The 19,358-nt window shown below is 38.8% G+C and overlaps 1 protein-coding gene across 6 annotated transcripts in view; it reads left to right on the top strand.

Annotated features, from left to right (window-relative positions):
• Positions 1-19,042, top strand: part of RPGR (retinitis pigmentosa GTPase regulator) — a 62,752-nt gene extending 43,710 nt beyond the window's left edge. For 2 of the 6 annotated variants that reach the window (XM_032756728.2, XM_032756726.2), the window contains 5 exons: positions 418-569; positions 10,861-11,046; positions 12,478-12,535; positions 14,446-14,537; positions 18,111-19,038. In XM_032756728.2, coding sequence (XP_032612619.1) covers positions 418-569; positions 10,861-11,046; positions 12,478-12,535; positions 14,446-14,537; positions 18,111-18,317 — 695 coding nt within the window. In that variant the 3' untranslated portion in view covers positions 18,318-19,038. Of the gene's footprint in view, positions 1-417; positions 3,376-10,860; positions 11,047-12,477; positions 12,536-14,445; positions 14,538-18,110 lie in introns of those variants that run through there. The other 4 variants (XM_032756731.2, XM_032756732.2, XM_032756729.2 and 1 more) reach the window with 3 other exon arrangements.
• The last annotated feature ends 316 nt before the right edge of the window (positions 19,043-19,358 follow it).

Raw genomic sequence — 19,358 nt, 5'->3', positions numbered from 1 at the left:
AAATAGCAGGTATGAAGGATTTAAGAAAAAGGGAAAAGAGTACAAAAAATATGAGTCCTTTCTTTGGCAACTTACCAGATAGAGGTATGAATACTGAGAGTGAAGAAAATAAAGATTTTGTTAAGAAAAGGGAAAGTTGCAAGCAAGATGTGGTCTTTGACAGTGAAAGAGAATCAGTAGAAAAGCCAGACAGCTACATGGAAGGTGCAAGTGAGAGTCAGCAGGGTATAGCTGATGGAATCCAGCAGCCTGAGGCAATAGAATTTAGTAGTGGAGAGAAAGAGGATGATGAAGTGGAAACTGACCAAAACATATGGTACGGCAGGAAATTGATTGAACAAGGAAATGAAAAAGAGACTAAACCCATAATATCCAAATCCATGGCAAAGTATGATTTTAAATGTGATCCCTTGTCAGAGATCCCACAGGAGAAGGAAGGAGCAGAGGATTCAGAAGGAAATGGAATAGAGGAGCAAGAGGTAGAAGCAAATGAGGAAAATGTGAAGGTGCATGGAGGAAGAAAGGAGGAAACAGAGATCCTATCAGATGACCTTACAGACAAAGCAGAGGTGAGTGAAGGCAAGGCAAAGTCAGTGGGAGAAGCAGAGGATGGGCCTGAAGGTAGAGGGGATGGAACCTGTGAGGAGGGTAGTTCAGGAGCAGAACACTGGCAAGGTGAGGAGAGGGAGGAGAAGGGGGAGAAAGATAAGGGTAGAGGAGAAATGGAGAGGCCAGGAGAGGGAGAGAAGGAAGAATGGGAGAAGAGGGATGGGGAAGAGCAGGAGCAAAAGGAGAGGGAGCAAGGCCATCAGAAGGAAAGAAACCAAGAGATGGAGGAGGGAGAAGGGGAGGAGGGAGGGGAGGAGGAGCATGGAGAAGGAGAAGAAGAGGAGGGAGACAGAGAAGAAGAAGAAGAGAAAGAGGAGGAGAAGGAGGGAGAAGGGAAAGAGGAAGGAGAAGGGGAAGAAGTGGAGGGAGAACGTGAAAAGGAGGAAGGAGAGAGGGAAAAGGAGGAAAGAGCGGGGAAGGAGGAGAAAGGAGAGGAGGCAGGAGACCAAGGAGAGGGGGAAGAGGAGGAAACAGAGGGGGAAGGGGAGGAAAAAGAAGAGGGAGGGGAAGTAGAGGAGGGGAAAGGAGAGGGGGAAGAGGAAGAGGAGGAAGGGGAGGGGGAAGAGGAGGAAGAGGAGGGGGAAGAGGAAAAAGAAGGGGAGGGGGAAGAGGAGGAAGGAGAAGGGAAAGGGGAGGAGGAAGGGGAGGAAGGAGAAGGGGAGGGGGAAGAGGAGGAAGTAGAAGGGGAGGGAGAAGAGGAGGAAGGAGAAGGGGAGGGAGAAGAGGAAGGAGAAGGGGAAGGGGAGGAGGAAGGAGAGGAAGGAGAAGGGGAGGAGGAAGAGGAGGAAGGAGAAGGTGAAGGGGAGGAAGAAGGGGAGGATGGAGAAGGGGAGGGGGAAGAGGAGGAAGGAGAAGGGGAAGGGGAAGAGGAGGGAGAAGAGGAGGAAGGAGAAGGGGAGGAGGAAGAGGAGGAAGGAGAAGAGGGGGAAGAGGAGGAAGGAGAGGGGGAAGAGGAGGAAGGGGAAGAAGAAGGGGAGGAAGAAGGAGAGGGAGAGGAAGAAAGGGAGGGAGAAGGGGAGGAAGAAGAGGAAGAAGGGGAGTTGGAAGGGGAGGAGGAAGGGGAGGTGGAAGGGGAGGAAGGAGAGGGGGAAGGAGAGGAAGAGGAAGGAGAGGAGGAAGGAGAAGAAAGGGAAAAGGAGGGGGAAGGAGAAGAAAACAGGAGGAACAGAGAAGAGGAGGAGGAAGAAGAGGGGAAGTACCAGGAGACAGGCGAAGAAGAGAATGAAAGGCAGGAAAGGCAGGATGGAGAAGAGTACAAAAAAGTGAGCAAAATAAAAGGATCTGTGAAATATGGCAAACGTAAAACATATCAAAAGAAGTCAATTACTAACACACAGGGAAATGGGAAAGAGCAGAGGTCCAAAATGCCAGTCCAGGCGAAACAACTTTTAGAAAACGGGCCACCAGGTTCCAAAAAGTTCTGGAATAATGTATTACCACATTATTTGGAATTGAAGTAACAAACCTTAAATGTGACCTGATTATGGCCAGTCAGACAATTTAAATGCCTTGCATATAACAGGCACTCATTACGTGTTACTAAATTGATTTTATGTCAATTATTTTATGTGTAATAAAAAAAAAAAAAGCAACTGATGCAGCTGTGTTAAGGAGCCAAAGACAACAAGAGGCACTGGTAAAATTTGGCCTCTCTCAGACTAAACTTTTCGTGTATTTCCCCCCCAAATTATAAAACCATAACTAGAAAATATTAAAAGGTCATATCAGATTATTAACATTATATATTCATTAAAGGCAGCTTTAGGAAATAGGAATATACTACAAGAGTGTTTTGTTTGTGTATACAAATCATTCCATTTTTAAATGGCACAGATGCTTAAGGGCTATAAAAACTTCTAATTTCTTATAAATATGTTAGCACTTTTTTTAAGTTAGTGATTACAGTTTACTTACTGTATAGAATAATTTTCTAATAATGGGTGGTATTCTAAAACTCAACTGAGGCATTCACACTTTAAAGAAAGTATTGTCTTTTACCTTTTATGTGTTCTTTTTGCAAAAATCTACAAAGTGACAGCTGTGTTCAGAGCTTAGATCCCGAAAACGTGATCTCTTTTAGTTACTATCTGGGCAGATAGTAGTATATCTAATGAAATGGTGATTAATTTAAATGTATAATCTGGAAACATGTAAAACTTGAAGTATTTTTTGTCCAGGCAAAGCTACTCATTGGGCCTCAGTTTCTTCATCTCTAAAATGGAGTGGATGAGATGATGTGATAACTGCAGTCCCTTCTAACTCTTAAATTATTTTCATTCTCACAGATTCACTCTATCATTATTGTTATTCATGTAAGAAACATTTTAGGGAGAAAAATTACACTTTAAGATTAATTTAGCTTTCTATACAGTTGTTTTCTTTACTCTTGAAAAGTTATGACAGCTTTAACGTCTCTTGTCTTCTGTAATTTTTTATTTCTAAACTCCTATCATTTCCAAGCTTTAACTGTACTTTATCAGAGCCTTCATTTCCGGTATGTGTTATATGCCCTCAATGTATTCATTGACTGTTCTGTAATTTCAGTTTGTCTGTTGCTTGTCAGAATGTTTCAAGTAAAATAAAAAATTAAATGTATATAGTCAGAAATTCTTTGTGAAAAGATAAACTGTCTAGTATTAGATATTGAATTTTAGAGAGGCTAGATTTCCACTAGAGTAATTTCAATTGTCCCTTAAAATTTTCCATGTACGTAATGCAGCTAATTTATCTGATAGTTTATTTGTGGCTCCTTTTTCAACTGATTTCCTTTCATAGTCCCTTTTATATCCTGGACATGAGAGATTTCTTATACTTAGTTTTATTAAGGAGGATTTTGATGAGAAACTTCCTGTGAATTTTGTGTAGTTGAAATCTTTGCACATTTGATTCTCTGAGTGAGAAAGAATATGAGGAAAAAGTCTAGAATCGTATGAAGTAAAGGATTTCCTAGGAGCAATTATAAATTTTGCCTTAGCTGCAAGGATCTCTGGCAGCTTCCCCTAACTAACCAAATGTACTGATTTGGCATTGCAGTGCTTTATCAAATTCGACCACATTCATTAAGGGATAGTAGAAAAGAATCAATACTATGATAAAAATATATGTGTCGAACATGATTATTTAAAAAGTAGACTTAAAATGATTAAGACGGATGACACAGAGTTCATAAAGAAAAAAACCTCCAGGGAAATGAGAAACTCTTAAACTCAAGTTATTAATGTAATAGCTATGGGCATTCATCTTCTACTGAAGAGATAATCAGCCAGTAATACTGAAACAACGTTCTGAAATACACCCATCTCAGTATTAAACCTGGTCTATATGTCCACGTTTAAATAGCATTTCTTCACATTTCCTTGGCCAAAAACATTTTGTGCTCTTTAGAAGTGGTAGTTCATGCAAGCATTGTTTTCTAGTGGAAAACACTGGCCTCCCTAGTCACTTTGAGACCAAAGCCCTTCTTCTGGTTTTGTACTTTTGAACTGTCCGAACTTGGGCTAGTCTCTTAGCTTTGCAGTCCTCAATTTCTTCATCTGGAAAATTATAGAATGAGAATGAGTGACCTAAGGGATTCTATAGGAACAGCAGTTGTTCATTACCAGCTAGAGCTCTGTTACATCCAGATTTTCTGCAATTCCTTTTTCCTCAATAAAAAATCTTAAGTCTCATCACCAAAGTGACCCCACATTCAAACTAACTAGTAGTTATGCTAAAGTAAACTTATCCTAAACTACTAAGCACACACTAACTTTCTGTGCCCACTGTTGGGCAAACATTTATTTAATCACATGTGGCAGGTCTAGTACCCTCAAAAAGTTTATGGAGAGGAGTGTATTGTGGGTTAGGGGTGGGTTGGGGTACAAAAGACCCAGGTCTAGCCAGGCTTTCATCGACAGAAGTGATTTACATGTTTGTAAATTTTATATATCTTAGGAGAAAAAAAAGGAAGCTTAAGAATGAGACCACTTTGTCCCTCATGAATTAACACTTGGTTACATAGATTAAAATAACTGGTTCCTTCTTTATTGTTCCCATTTGCTGGTTGTTCAGGCTTTTATAGTAGTTTATTACTGATCATTATTGAGGGAAGTGTGAGTAGTATATATAGAATCCACTGAGTTACATTTCCTAATGAGGACTCTGGCTGAAAAAGACTTTAAGCTAAGCTGCAAAGGATTACCTACCACAGAAACTGCTGCTGCTGCTGCTGCTGAACAGCAGCAGTCAAGGTGAGTGAAACTGAAATGTCTTCTATTATTTCACTATAGAGAAACTTGCATAGCAAAAATAAAATGTGACCATGGAAGAAGGAAAGGCCAAGCTTTTCTTGTTTCTGAGCTGGAGAACTGAGTAGAAAGAGTGCTATTCAGCAAGATCGAGAATAAGGGAGCAGAAGCAGGTTTGGGAGACAGTTTTTTACTGTTGATTTTAGATTATCTGTAGGAGATGTTCAGGAGGCAGATACATGTATGGATCTGGAGCTCACAGAGATTGCTGAGTATCGCCAGCTCGTAGATGTAGTTAAAACTGGATTTGACTGAAAGGAAGTGTTCCTAGTGTGAATGGAGGACAGTTGAAGACAGAATTCAGAGAAATGTCAGTAGGTAAGGGAGAGGTTGAGAAAGTGAAGTCTGAGAAGGACGTGTGGGAGCACACTTAACTAGGAAAGAGAGATACCACCCAGGCCAAAGAAGGGGTTTCAGAGAGGAAGGAGTGGTAGTAGCTGCGGAGAGAGCCTCTAGGAGGCAGCCTAGTAGAGGGCCAGGGGCAGAACCCACATTGCCAGGAAAGAATGAGCTCCAGGAAATCTGCTCTGCAGAGGAATAGAATCAGAACTGTGAAAATTAAATGTCAGGTATAGATATTTAATTTTTAAAATATTTAATTTTTTAAGCATATTTCTCAATTTAGGAAGGGAGATGTGTACTCCAGAGACTTTGGTACTCTGGGGAAAAGATAAGTTTTGTTCATAATTAATATATACATAAGAATAGAGTGTTACTGATGTGAGCTTATGAACCAAAAGAAAAATCTGCGACGCTTTAAACATTAGTGAGGCGGAGAAAAAAAACGTCTGTGAGAACAGCCATTATTATCCTCAAATTAAATGGGCAGGTTTGGAAACAAACATGGGCTCCAAAGTCCAGTGGAACTGAGTTAAAATCCCAGCCGTCCACTGATTAGCTGTGTGGACACCTAGAAAAGTGGTGGTGGTGGTGGTGGTGGTGGTGGTGGTGGTGGTGGTGGTGGTGGTGGTGGTGGTGGTGGTGGTTGTTATTTGACCTTTCTGAGTCTTATTTCCCTCATTTGATAAAGGAAGGGACTTTTGATGATTAAACTACCTAACACATGAAACATGTTATAGGCACTCAGCAAATGGTAACTTGTATCACTCTAAATTATACTCTGTGATCACACCAAGGTAGGTGCAAAGCTGCACTCATGAATCTCCAGGTCACTGACTGATGTGCGTGAGTTTAGTCCTGTGAACCTGACTTTTGTTTAAATGTAACATAATAGCAAAATATAAATTGGCATATAGAAATAGATCTGTGGGAATAAAGTAGATTGCAATAATGATCATGCTTAAGTATAAGGTGGAGTGAAACTATTACACACCATACATTAGTCAATAGATGCCCCTAAATATTTAAAGTGTGTTGAAACGCTGATCACACTCATGTGGTTGGCCTAAAATTTAGGTGTGTTTTCTGTCACTGAACATTTCCCTCTGTGTCCTAACCTTGTTATCAAAATAAATAAAAATAATTAGCACATAAGGTATAGTTGTGGATCATGCATTTGTTTATGGACAAGAAAATCTTCTAAGGAAAAAGAGGAGAAATAGTAAAGAGTAAATCTGAAAATGAGAATAAAAATGCTCACCAGCAAGATATTCTATACTCTAAACGTTTATTTGTGTAGGCCTGCCTATCAGAGTCAAACTGGAATGTATTCAGTGGTGAGAATACAGGATTAGGAATGACATAAGGGAGTGGTGCCTAGAAAGAAGGAAGAGTTTAAGAGATTATGAAGTAGTATTATCAACCAAGAATTTGGAGATCACAACTGGCAGCCCATGGGTGCAATCTGGCCTGCAGACTTACTTTGTTTGGTGCAGTTTTTTTTTTAATCATATTGCTTGCCAACATTGAAATGTCAGGAGATTTTACATTTAAAAAATGTTTCTCAGCCAGGTGTGGTGGCTCACACCTGTAATCCCAGAACTTTGGGAGGCTGAGGCCGGAAGATTGCCTGAGGCCGGGAGTTCAAGACCAGCCTGGGCAAGATGATAAAAACCTCTCTCTACAAAAAATTAAAAGATAAGTTAGGCATGGTGGTGTGCACCCTGTAGTCCCACCTACTCGGGAGGCTGAAGTGGGAAGATCGCTTGAGCCCTGAAGGTCAAGGCTGTAGTGAGCTGTGATCGTGCCACTGCACTCCAGCTTAAGTGACAGAGTGAGGCCCTGTCTCAAATAATAATAATGTTTCTTGGACTTTTGGAAAGTCTGGGTCTGGGAGCATCACACTCTGTGGCAACACTGACCTGAAGCTCAGCTGAGGCTGGCCCGCCTCTCCCCAGTTCCTATGGCTCCTTCCCTCACTGGCCTTGATGCTAGGCTCCTGCTCACAGTAAAAGGATGTATAGAGGACACAAAAATAAGTGGACGTTTTAAATGAACTATTTTCCAGTGATAAGATCTGGGACATTATGGGAAAAAAAAGTCCAAACTTACTGTTTTTCGACAGTCCTCAATGCACACTAAGAATTCTGTCTTACTTTTTATGGAGGGGCCTCTACAAAATTATTTATACTTATATACAAATATATAGTATTTGCTCATATGTTATTTTTCTCTGTAAATAATCTTTTTAATCTTTACACAAACCCTCTGAGGTAGGTATTCCTAATGTTATTTTTCCATTTTACAGGTAGACTATAAAATACATTCACTGGGTGCCCTGCTCAGGCCATGAGTGATTAGATTAAGGCTTGGAAAGCCGTGCTTAGGGCTTTGTATTTAATGCCCTTTCCACCCCATACTGCTGCTTCCATGATTTTCAGTGTAGTTAAAACATGAACTTACATGTTAACTTTTCCTGTCCTAAAAAAAAAAAAAAGCTTGAAATTTTGATTTTTCTACCTGATATAACTTAAATACAAAGTTTTATGCTATATTAACCTATCTGGGAAACATTTTCTACCCTATATGACATTGAAGCATGTCAGAAATTCTGAATTATAGCACAAAATTTTATACTTTACAGTTCTGGTTTGTTTTATTACTTTTAGAAAACTATAATACCCACAGACCAAAGTGCCTATCTCATACATGTATCGCTCAATATATTTTTCACAAAGTGAATACACCCATCACAAACTGATCAGCATCCAAATCAAGGAAAAACACAGTACCAGCTCCCCCAGAAGCTTCACTTTAACCCCTTTCAGTCATTTCCCACTCCCAGCCCCCATCCCAGCAATCTCTCCTTCTTAAAGCATGCAATGTAATTGTGTTCTTAAGTAAACTGAAAGCTCGGTAGGAACCTTTGCTCTCTTGATCTGTTCCTTAAGAAATATGAAAAGTGTTGCCTTGGGCCAGACCAGAGTCTGCACCTGACTGTGCCATGCCTGACCAATGAAACAAAGGGTCCTTTTGTGAGAGGTCAGGCCCATTCACTTCTTTACCGTGATCCTAACGCAAGACACAGACATATACTGACCATTTCAGACTACCTGTTTACATCTTCTTATATGGTTCTAGTGCCAAGAATGTACTTAAACTTTACCCTTTCTTTTCATAAAATGACAGTATTCTGCCAGTCACTCCCAAATTGTTTCAGTTTAAAGGTAAGTGCTTTCTGTGACTTCAAATAGTCGTCCAGATGTGTTTAGAATAATTTTAAATGTGCTTAGTCTGTGAGTGCTATGATGTGATTTCTAGTGAAAATGTCATTTTCTAATAGCTTTCTCAAATTTAGAAAATGATATAGTTCCAAAAGTTCTTCATTGTTATAGATTGCTTAAAGTTAATGAGTAAAATTGTAGTTTGTTATGAGTGTTTTGCTTATTTCTAAAATAAGGTAAAACTCCCACGTGTCTTTTTATAATAGCGTGATATTATCCTGTGGTTACATGAATACCTCAGTTAACAAGCCCAGTTGGAGTTGACCCAGGTGCTAGGTTAGCCAAGCTTCCCAAGTAATTGAGGATTATGCTGGGAACACAGCTCACTGATCCCTCCCTCTGTGAAAAGAGGGGCATAGTCTGAAATTCCTTGTCTCAGGAGCACAGTTCTTTTTAGTTAACCTTTCATTTATGTATATTTATGAAGACAACTATCAGTCATAAGTCTTAAATCTAGAAATCTTCCCATTCCCTTTCAAAGTGAAGTTGTTTCTGATAATTTTAGCTACCCATAATGTATACCTGGCTAGGCATGATACACAATATAAGTCACTCAAAAGGGGAAATCAGGCTGGGCGTGGTGGCTCACGCCTGTAATCCTAGCACTTTGGGAGGCCGAGGCGAGAGGATCACCTGAAGTCAGGAGTTTGAGACCAGCCTGGCCAACGTGGCAAAACCCCGTCTTTACTAAAAGTACAAAAATTAGCTGGGTGTGGTGGTGGGTGCCTGTAATCGCAGCTACTCGGGAGGCTGAGGCAGGAGAATCGCTTCAACCCAGGAGGTGGAGGTTGCAGTGAGCCAAGATTGTGTGCCACTGCACTCCAGCCTGGGTGACAGAGTGAGACCCTGTCTCAAACAAAAACAAAAAACAGGCAGTTGGAATCATGCAGACAAATACAAAACTTAAAAGTAAATGATAACTACCTCATGTTAACCCTACCCAGTCTAATCAATCATCATTTGAAATAGCTGTCTGCCCTGGTACCATGTTCCTTTCTCCCACATTCCTCTCTTGCATACATTTCCTCATGACCTTGGATTAACCTAAATCTAGTTCTTCCTGAGTAACTTCTGAAACTCTTTTTAAAATCTTAAAGCTTTATTTACTTAGGGCTTCCTTTCCTCAGTGGGAATGCTATTAGGCCACGCCTTTGCAATTGGCCTGAGGATGACACTAATGTTTACTACTAAGGTGTACTGTATAAACATCCTCTTCCTAGCCTGGACTCTTGCATTTTATATTTTTACCAGAAGAAAGGTGAGTTAAATTTTAGAGGCATTGTTTTCCAACCACCTACTAAAGATTCTATTGAGTATCAACCAGGCTTTATCCTTAGCCAAACAGCCACTAGAAAGCTGACCATCAAAAGCCAATTACAGTGTTGAAGGGGATATGGTCTGAAGCAAATATTGCCAAGGTGAACTTTGTACAAATGTTATTTGAAGGAGTAAATGGCACTGATAACTGCTTCACATATTTTAGAAGCAGTTATAATAAACTTAATTATAATAAACTATAAATAAAGTTATAACTTTAGTGAAGTGTGTAAATGAAAAGTATGGGAAGGAATCTAATGAGAAACCTAATACCTTAATGACAATCAAGAGTATTTCACCCAAAATTAGAAAGTTTAAAAAAAAAAAAGAAATCTCAGTGTAGAATAAAGGCTAACACTAATATTTTCTGCCTATACTTAATAAGCATTCCATGATTTACTATCAGTCTATCAAATCCATAGACAGCCTCTTTTATCGTTTGGATTAGCTGGCCAGTAGCCAGATACAACAAGTTCTGCCTCTGTTTGGTTTTCCTTCTGCTTTTAATAACCATGAGCAAACCATTTAAACTGTCTATGTTCCTTTATCTTTTTCCTGGAATGTAAATAATTATACTTATCTTCCTCATGACTATCAGTGAATCGTACTTCTGAAGTGATTCTAAATCCCTATATTTTGGAAAATGAACATTATATATAGATATGATTATGTTATAATGCTACAGTAGACAGAAAGCTTTTTAAACTTTTCTCAAGGTTGAAAGCATTCTGAGACAACCAAGAAAGAGTATTTTTTTTTTTTCCATTGTAACCTTGCCATGGGTGCTAGTAAGAATTTTGGAAATCCTAGTCATTGAAATAGAGTGGCATGCGTAAAATCCTTGTTAATATAGTAACTTGATATTCAGCATGGACTGTGCAGTATTTTATTCTTTGGCTTCAATATTTGAATTAATATTTTCATGATTTTTTTAGATGACATAAATTATTTATGACAGCAATATCAAATCCCTCGTTTTTTAACAAGAAAATCTTACTCTTCTCTGATGGTCAATTTTGTCACAGGATCATGAATTTTCTAAAACTGAGGAACTAAAGCTAGAAGATGTGGATGAGGAAATTAATGCTGAAAATCTGGAAAGCAAGAAGAAAACTGTGGGAGATGATGAAAGTGTTCCTACAGGTTACCACAGTAAAACAGAAGGAGCAGAAAGAACCAATGATGATAGCTCAGCTGAAACTATTGAAAAGGTATGATGATAGGTGCTTAAATCCTGAGATCCTGGGAGAAAACATATGGGTTCTCTAGTTTCGCAGAGGACAGATTCTAGTTGCCTTTGGGATCAGAAATACTCCCATGAATACCTTCATTCATGTGCCATAAGAGAAAGGCTTTGGCTTATTTGTGAATTAAGCAAACTTTGTCTCTAGCACGCTTTCTAGAATGCTGCTTGGTAGCATTCTGCCTCCCGCATGAGTGGAAGTAGAATGGTATGGGCCAGGATAGTACACTGTTGGGAAATTAACCAAGAAGTTCAGCACTCAGTCCTTGAAATGCTGAAAGTGCAAAGTTAGGAGCCCTGGCACTGGTGGCAGAAATGGGGTGTATATGTGTACACACATCTGTGTATGTTTACATGTGTGAATGAATGAAAGTTGGTCACAGCAGTATTTGAAGTTGTGATCAGTTCTTCCAAGGTGCAGTCTAGACAAAAGTATGTATAGAAGGAATAGAAGATATCAATAAGGAAGCAAAAATCACCCTGAAAGAGGAGCGAGAGATGCCCAAAACATAATCTCTTCCATTGGCAGTTTTGACCGAGAGTGACCTTGCTAGGAGATAGTTGGTAGGTTTGAAATCATTTGTTTGCTAACACTACTCTGGATTAACTTCAGAAGTATGGAATTCCGCAACCCAAACTGAATGACGTTGTACTGATTCATTTTTATTTTCATTTTTTGAACCTCTCATGCAGAACACTGAGTTAGTCATACCTTCTAGTATGAAACATTCTCATCATTGGTCTGTGCAAGGCTCTTCTCATGTAAATGTATTCTCTTTTAGCTCCATTCCCCTTCCCCTTTTTCCCTAACATAGACAACCACTGAAACATATTCGTCATTTTATTTGAATGTGTACTTGTGAAAAATGTTTTGTGTGCGTGCATTTTTAATTTACAAATTGGTATTGTGGTAAAGGTCATACTTTTCCGTGGTTCCTTCTTTATCCAAGACTCCTTTCTCTCACTAAGAAGAAAAAATATTCTAGCAGTTACTGTTTTCTTTCAGAAGGAGAAAATGATTCTGTTTATAGGAAACATTTATGAGTTCAGGTTAGGGTGGTCCTTAAGATTATGTAACATAGAAATCATTAAATACCAATTTGACACTGTAAAATGTTGAGACAAGTTGTATGCCAATTAGCGTTCGTGAATCTTCTTTGAGGAGAATTCTTGAGTCATACAGTTTTTTTAATCACACAATTTTAAGCTAGGAGGACTTTGCAATCAGTCAGCATCTAAGGCCCCTCACTTTACAAGAGCTCAGCAAAGTGAAGTAATTGTCACATGTTTATGTCATTAGCTAGAGGCAGACTCTGGAACCTGCTTAAAGATTCAGACTTAAGTTTTCTAGAACAGCACAAAAATATTTTTTGTTGTATTGCTTTGTTATTGTTTATAGAAAGAAAAAGCCAACCTAGAGGAACGGGCCATTTGTGAGTACAATGAAAACCCAAAAGGTATGAGCAAGTTTGATAACATACATATATACATACATACACACATACATATGTGTATATATGCCGTAATTGGGTAATTATAAGCTTACATATAAGTTTACATATATGTTGTAATTTTTACTGTCACATGATCCTCATAACAAGCTATGAAATACGTGATACAGACTTATCTGTTCTTATATATAACCACCACAGCTTCTTCACATACAAATATTGCATTATTCATGGCTACTTATGTGTCAGTGTTAAGGAATTTTTTTTTTTTTTGAGACAGAGTTTCGCTCTTGTTGCCCAGGATGGAGTGCAATGGCGTGATCTCAGCTCATTGCAATCTCCACCTCCCAGGTTCAAGTGATTCTCCTGCCTCAGACTCCCGAGTAGCTGGGATTACAGGCGTGCGCCACTACGCCTGGCTAATTTTTATATTTTTAGTAGAGATGTGGTTTTGCCATATTGGCCAGGCGAGTCTCGAATTCCTGACCTCAGGTGATCCTCCCGCCTTGGCCTCCCAAAGTGCTGGGATTACAGGCATGAGCCACCGCACCCGGCTGGTGTTAAGGAATTTAAGTAGCCTTTTTACTACCTTTTTTCTCTCTATTAAATCAGTATTATTAAATCAAGCTTTTGCCCCAAATTCCAATTTATATCTCTAGTGCACACTGCCAGACTCCATTGCCCAACCAAGTTGGGAGTACTGGGCTGGCCTAAAGCCACAGTGGCCACCCAGTTATTTACCCCCGAGGGCCCAGACCTGAGTCTCTTACGTAGATACTGAAGAGAAGTCCTTTCCCAAGCCTACCTATTAGTGTCAGAGAACAGGTGCTGTGGAATAGAGGCGACTGTGATTGCCCTTGAGATCTACATAATCTAGACACAAATCATCTGTGTTTCTGTAGTACGACTCCCACATTGTTTCCACACCATCACACAGCAGTATGCATTTTACTGTGTTCTCATAAAAAAAAAAACTATCTGTAATACTGGATATCTGATCTAAACTTAAGCTGAAGAATGAATAGTTTCCTTAATCCTGTTCCTTTTAACTTCTGCCACAAGAGTAGTAAGTTTTAGAATATTTTAGACAAGTGTTAAAAAATGTATCACCTCTAAGTATTCTTTTTTTTTTTTGAGATGGAGTCTTGCTCTGTTGCCCAGGCTGGAGTGCAGTGGCATGATCTGGGCTCACTGCAAGCTCCGCCTCCCGGGTTCACGCCATTCTCCTGCCTCATCCTCCCGAGTAGCTGTGACTACAGGCGCCCACCAACATGCCCGGCTAATTTTTTATATTTTTAGTAGAGATAGGGTTTCACCGTGTTAGCCAGGAGGGTCTCGACCTCCTGACCTTGTGATCCGCCCACCTTGGCCTCCCAAAGTGCTGGGATTACAGGCGTGAACCACCGCGCCTGGCCAGTATTCTTAACATACAGCCCAAGGCACTACAAAGAAATTAAATATAAGCTTAAAGTAGTTGATAATATAAAATTAAAACAATGCATATGCTTCACAAGTATACTTTAAAGATTATTATTCAGATATAGAACATGTGGATTAATTTGAAACACCAAAAAATAGCATGTCCATTTGAGTACAAAGAATGTAATTATAACTAGGTTAATTTTTAAAGTAATTTGTATTTTACAGAAGTCATTTCTAACATTGACTATTACCTTTGTAGCTATATTTGGATACTGGTCATCTAAACATCTACAACTTTGGTGAGGTCATTCTGGGCTTTTCACTTTAACTCAACTTTTCAGGAAATATGCAGTGTAGATATTGTCCACTACTCCAGGGGTGAGCTCTTTTCGTATTACCCCACAACTCAGGGTTCATAGAGTTTCACTGAGAGCATCAGGTCTTTTCTTTTTCCTATTAGTTAAAACTAGTATTTCTGAATGATCCAATTGTAGGATACATGCTTGATGATGCAGATAGCAATTCATTAGAAATCCTAGAAAATAGTGAAACAACACCAAGCAAAGACATGAAAAAAACAAAGAAGGTAAGTGAAATGAATTGTCTTTTTTGATCCTTTTGAATTCAGTTGTTTATTTTACTTTTCATATGGCGATCCACATAATTTAACTCTCTTAATATGAGTTTTTATGGCCCCAAAACCTGAAGAATTTCAGGTGATGTCGCATATTTTTAATATACTGCCTTTCCTTTGGTTAGCATTTGAATGATGATCTTCTTTTCATCCTTTCACTTTAACTTTTATGTTTTAGATGTGTCTCTTGTAAATGGCCTATACAGCTGGATTTTGTCTTTGACATTTTTAACATGCATACCTAAAATCTAAAGCTCATCAATGTTCCTATCTTTTTCCCAAATAATGCCAGGACTTTAGAAGAATTTTCTTGCCTATCACCTCTTCTTTCTTATTTTAGAAGTTATGGTACCCAGTATTTAAAATTTTTTAACATCACAAATCATATGTTTTTAGTATTTTTTATACTACTTTTTTTACTCAGATGTCTCTTCTGGAATTCTTATTCTTCCTGAAGAAATATTTTGGAAGTTCCTATCACAGATGTCTGTTGACAGTTAAAACTTTTAGTTTCTGTTCACTTGAAAATGTCTTTATTTTACCATCGTTCTTTAATGAAAGTGTGGCTCGTTGACAGTTATTTTCTCTTAGTATCTGCTCCCATTATTGCTGTCTATAATTTTGCTTTAGTATAATTGCTGATAACTTTGTATATAACCTGCCATTTCTCTATGGCTGCTTTTTAGATTGTCTTTGATGTGTTTCAGTTCACTATGAGATGCTTAAGTATGGATTTTTTTTTCTTTTTTAAGATGGAGTTTCACTCTTGTTGCCCAGGCTGGAGTGCAATGGCACGATCTTGGCTCACCGCAACCTCCACCTCCCGGGTTCAAGCGATTCTCCTGCCTCAGCCTCCCAAGTAGCTGAGATTACAGGCATGTGCCACCATGCTTAGCTAATTTTGTACTTTTAGTAGAGACGGGGTTTCTCCATGTTGGTCAGGCTGGTCTCAAACTCCTCACCTCAGGTGATCTGCCTGTCTTGGCCTCCCAAAGTGCTGGGATTACAGGCGTGAGCCACCATGCCCAGCAGGTATGGAATTTTTAATTTTAACTTACTTGGAATTTATTATGACTCTTGAATCTGAGAATTCATGTCATTTGTCAAATTTTTTTAAATTCTCATCCATTATATATTTGAATATTTTCTCTCCCCTCTTTCAAATTCTGATATAAAACTTTTTATTTTATGGGTACATGTCTTTTAATATCACCTTCATGTTTTCTATGTGTAAGTGATATTCTGGGTAATTTCAGGGCCTTCATCAATTTCATAGTTTCTCTTCAGCTGAGACTACTTGGCTATTTAACCTACCTATTTAAAGTTTTAATTTCAGTGATAACATCTTTCACATTTTAAGTGAAGTTGTATTTTTGTTCTTTTTCAAATCAATCTGGTCTTTTAAAATCAGTATCTTGTTTTATGCTTACTTTTTTTATTCTAGTCTTTTAATTTAAGCACACTTAGTTTACATTCTGTATTTAGGAATTCCAATGTCATTCTTAGGAGTCTAAATATGTGTGTTGCTTTGGCTGACTTGCTAATGGTGATTTGTTTCCATATGTGTCTTGAAATTTGTATTGTGAGTTCATGTTTCACTGGGACTTTTTTTTGTGGAAATCCTTTAAGGCCTCTGTTAGAGTAAGTCTATCTATAGAGAGTTTGCATTAGCCTTTATTAGCTCTGGAGTGACTGAAGGACCACTTTTAAGTTCATTTCTCATTTAAGGGTAGACCACAATGTTTGTAGGTAGGCTTATATTAAGGGCATAGTACTTAGAAGGTCCTCACATTATGTAGGGGTCTCAGTTCCAGCTCCCCTCATTTTGTGAGATCAAATTGTTTCAAAGTTAAAGGTCTAAGTTATAAGTCAGCAGATGCTATTTCAGTTCTTAATCACCTCTTGAGGCTTCCTGTTCCTTCTTTCTTTTTTGGTCTACAAGGATTTCTCTTAGTTTTTGGGGAGATTACCTGCATATTATAAAATGATATTTTTGATACTTAATCAGCATTTCTTGGTATTTTATAGTGGCAGACTTTTTGAAGTTGTGTATTTCTTCACCATAGCAGGAACAGGAGTTCTTCCATTTTAATCCATAGATCCTTTTTCTAGACTCTTACTTTTTGGATTACCACTTTTTACCCTAGTTTCTCCACTCTTTAAAGCTAGAGGTAAGCTATTATTATTAGCACCATTTTTATTTCTGGAAGAGCCAAGTTTTCACCTGGTGTTTGTTTCCTGCTTTTTGTTTTGGCATCTTGTCAAAACCATTATTTGTATTACCACTCTTCAAGAATCCTATTTTCTTCCTGGCTACATTCTCAAAGGGCCTAAATCAAATGAAACTTTTGTCACCTTCATCTCTTCTGCATAGATGCCCTGTTGGCCACTCCCTTCTTGATGTATTCTTCTCTCCTGACTTCTGAGATGCCTAGTTTTCCCAATTTTGCACCTACAAACCTTGGTCCTCAGTTCTAGCTCCTCTTCTGCCTGCCTCTCACTCTGCTCTTTTTGTCTCTTTTCTTATATTCTGTTTTCTACCTGCCTGGAATCTCTGGGTTATCGGGGCTACTTTCATCTCTCAGCTATTATCTATATTCTACATATCTGCAGCCCCAGGCTCCCCCGAGCAGCAGCTCTGTATATTCGACTGCCTACTCAAACCCACACACAGGGCTCACACAGCCATCATTTGGCAGCACTGACTTTTTTTTTTTTTTTTTTTTTTTTTTGGGGGGGGACAGAGTCTCGCTCTGTCGCCCAGGCTGGAGTGCAGTGGCACGATCTTGGCTCACTGCAAGCTCCACCTCCCAGGTTCACGCCATTCTCCTGCCTCAGCCTCCCAAGTAGCTGGGACTACAGGTGCCTGCCACCACGCCCGGCTAATTTTTTTTTTTTTTTTTTTTTTAATATTTGTAGTAGAGACGGGGTTTCACCATGTTAGCCAGGACAGTCTCAATCTCCTGGCCTCATGATCTGCCCGCCTTGGCCTCCCAAAGTGCTGAGATTACAGGCGTGGGCCACCGCACCTGGCCAAGCAGCATTAACTTTTTTGCCAGAAGTTCTCATCTACAGGAATGGATCGTCCTTCAGAATATTACGATAGAAATTCACTGTAGCTGTGATACACTGAGAATCACAGACATGTCCTGAAAATGACCCCTCCTGGATACATTTAAAAGTTACAATAGGTGACTTTAAATAGGTTTTTATATATTTTTTCTCTTACAACTTAGCAAAGTGGAACATTAAACTTGTTCTTTGAAGAAAAAGATAATATATTACCAAGGTATTGATGGTGTTGAATGTTAGACCCTGGGAGGTCTTGTTTTAGGGTGGAATCCTGACTGCCTTTGGTGAAAGGAAAAACACTAACAGATGCTAAGAATGCACCATAGTACATGTGATGCCCCATAAAGGGATGACGAAATCATGTTCATACTTGTTGGAAATGATATCCCCTAAATACTGTTAAGTGAATGTTTCTTATGGAAATGAATATTTGTGTGTGTGGTTTTTTCCTAGATTTTTCTGTTCAAAAGGGTCCCCTCAGTAAATCAAAAGATTGTCAAGAATAACAATGAGCCACTCCCAGAGACAAAATCCATAGGAGAGCAGATCATTTTAAAAAGCGATAATAAAGATGCTGACCAGAACCACGTGAGTCAGAATCATCAGAATATCCCACCGGCAAATACAGAGAGAAGATCAAAATCCTGTATAATACTATAAATATATATTTACGTTTTCACAGTCACCAAGTGTATTGTAATGTGTACTTGAAAAATGTTATAACTTATGAAGGAAAGTTTCTGATAGTAGTCTTTTAAAGATATAAGTTAATGTGTTTTATTCAGCTTCTATCAGTGTGACCAGTTTTGATATTTATTTATGCTAATATTTTTAACAAGTCATTTCAAAATATGTGTATCTCAAATTCTCCCTCAAGTGTTGTGGCCTTAACTGTTCAGTGTTGCAATAAAAAATATATTTTTATACGTGGAAAATTGAAATAAGATATTTCATAGTTTTTACTAAACAATTTTACTTCTTTATGATTTTATAAGGCAATATTTGCAATCTCATGACACTGTAACAGTTTTTGATGTATTTACAATTTTTACAAAACTGAGGTAAAATTGTTTATAATGAACATATTTTAATAAACTATATCTGGTCAGTTCCACTGTTAAAATTGATAAGTATTAATAAAATTAGGAGGTACTTGGCATTAGCAATTGACAAAATGGGGGCAAAAATAATTTTAAAATATAGAAGTATGCAAAATGCATTTACCCCTGAGTAAAGAAAATTTCAATGCAACTGTGTAAATGGTACATCTGTGGAAAACTGAGTGCAGAAGTTTCTTTGCTTCCCAGCACTCCTTTCTTTCTTTCTTTTTTTTTTTTTAGGAGATAGACGCTCTCTCTGTCGCCCAGGCTGGAGTGCAGTGGCATGATCTCGGCTCACTGCAATCTCTGCCTTCCGGGTTCAAGTGATTCTTCTGCCTCAGCCTCCCGAGTAGCTGGGATTAGAGGCGCACACCACCACACCCGGCTAATTTTTGTATTTTTAGTAGAAACAAGGTTTCACCATATTGGCCAGGCTGGTCTCAAACTCCTGACCTCGGGATCCGCTTGCCTCAGCCTCCCAAAGTGCTGGGATTACAGGCGTGAGCCACCGTGCCCAGCCCCTACTCCTTTCTTTAGGGAAATGACTTGCCATGAAAACATTGCAGATTATTTGGTGGTATCTGGAGTGTTTGACCATTCC

The sequence above is a fragment of the Hylobates moloch genome, unplaced genomic scaffold (genome assembly GCF_009828535.3).
Source record: "Hylobates moloch isolate HMO894 unplaced genomic scaffold, HMol_V3 SCAFFOLD_7, whole genome shotgun sequence".
NCBI lineage: Eukaryota > Metazoa > Chordata > Mammalia > Primates > Hylobatidae > Hylobates > Hylobates moloch.
This window is presented reverse-complemented; position numbering and strand designations above follow the sequence as displayed.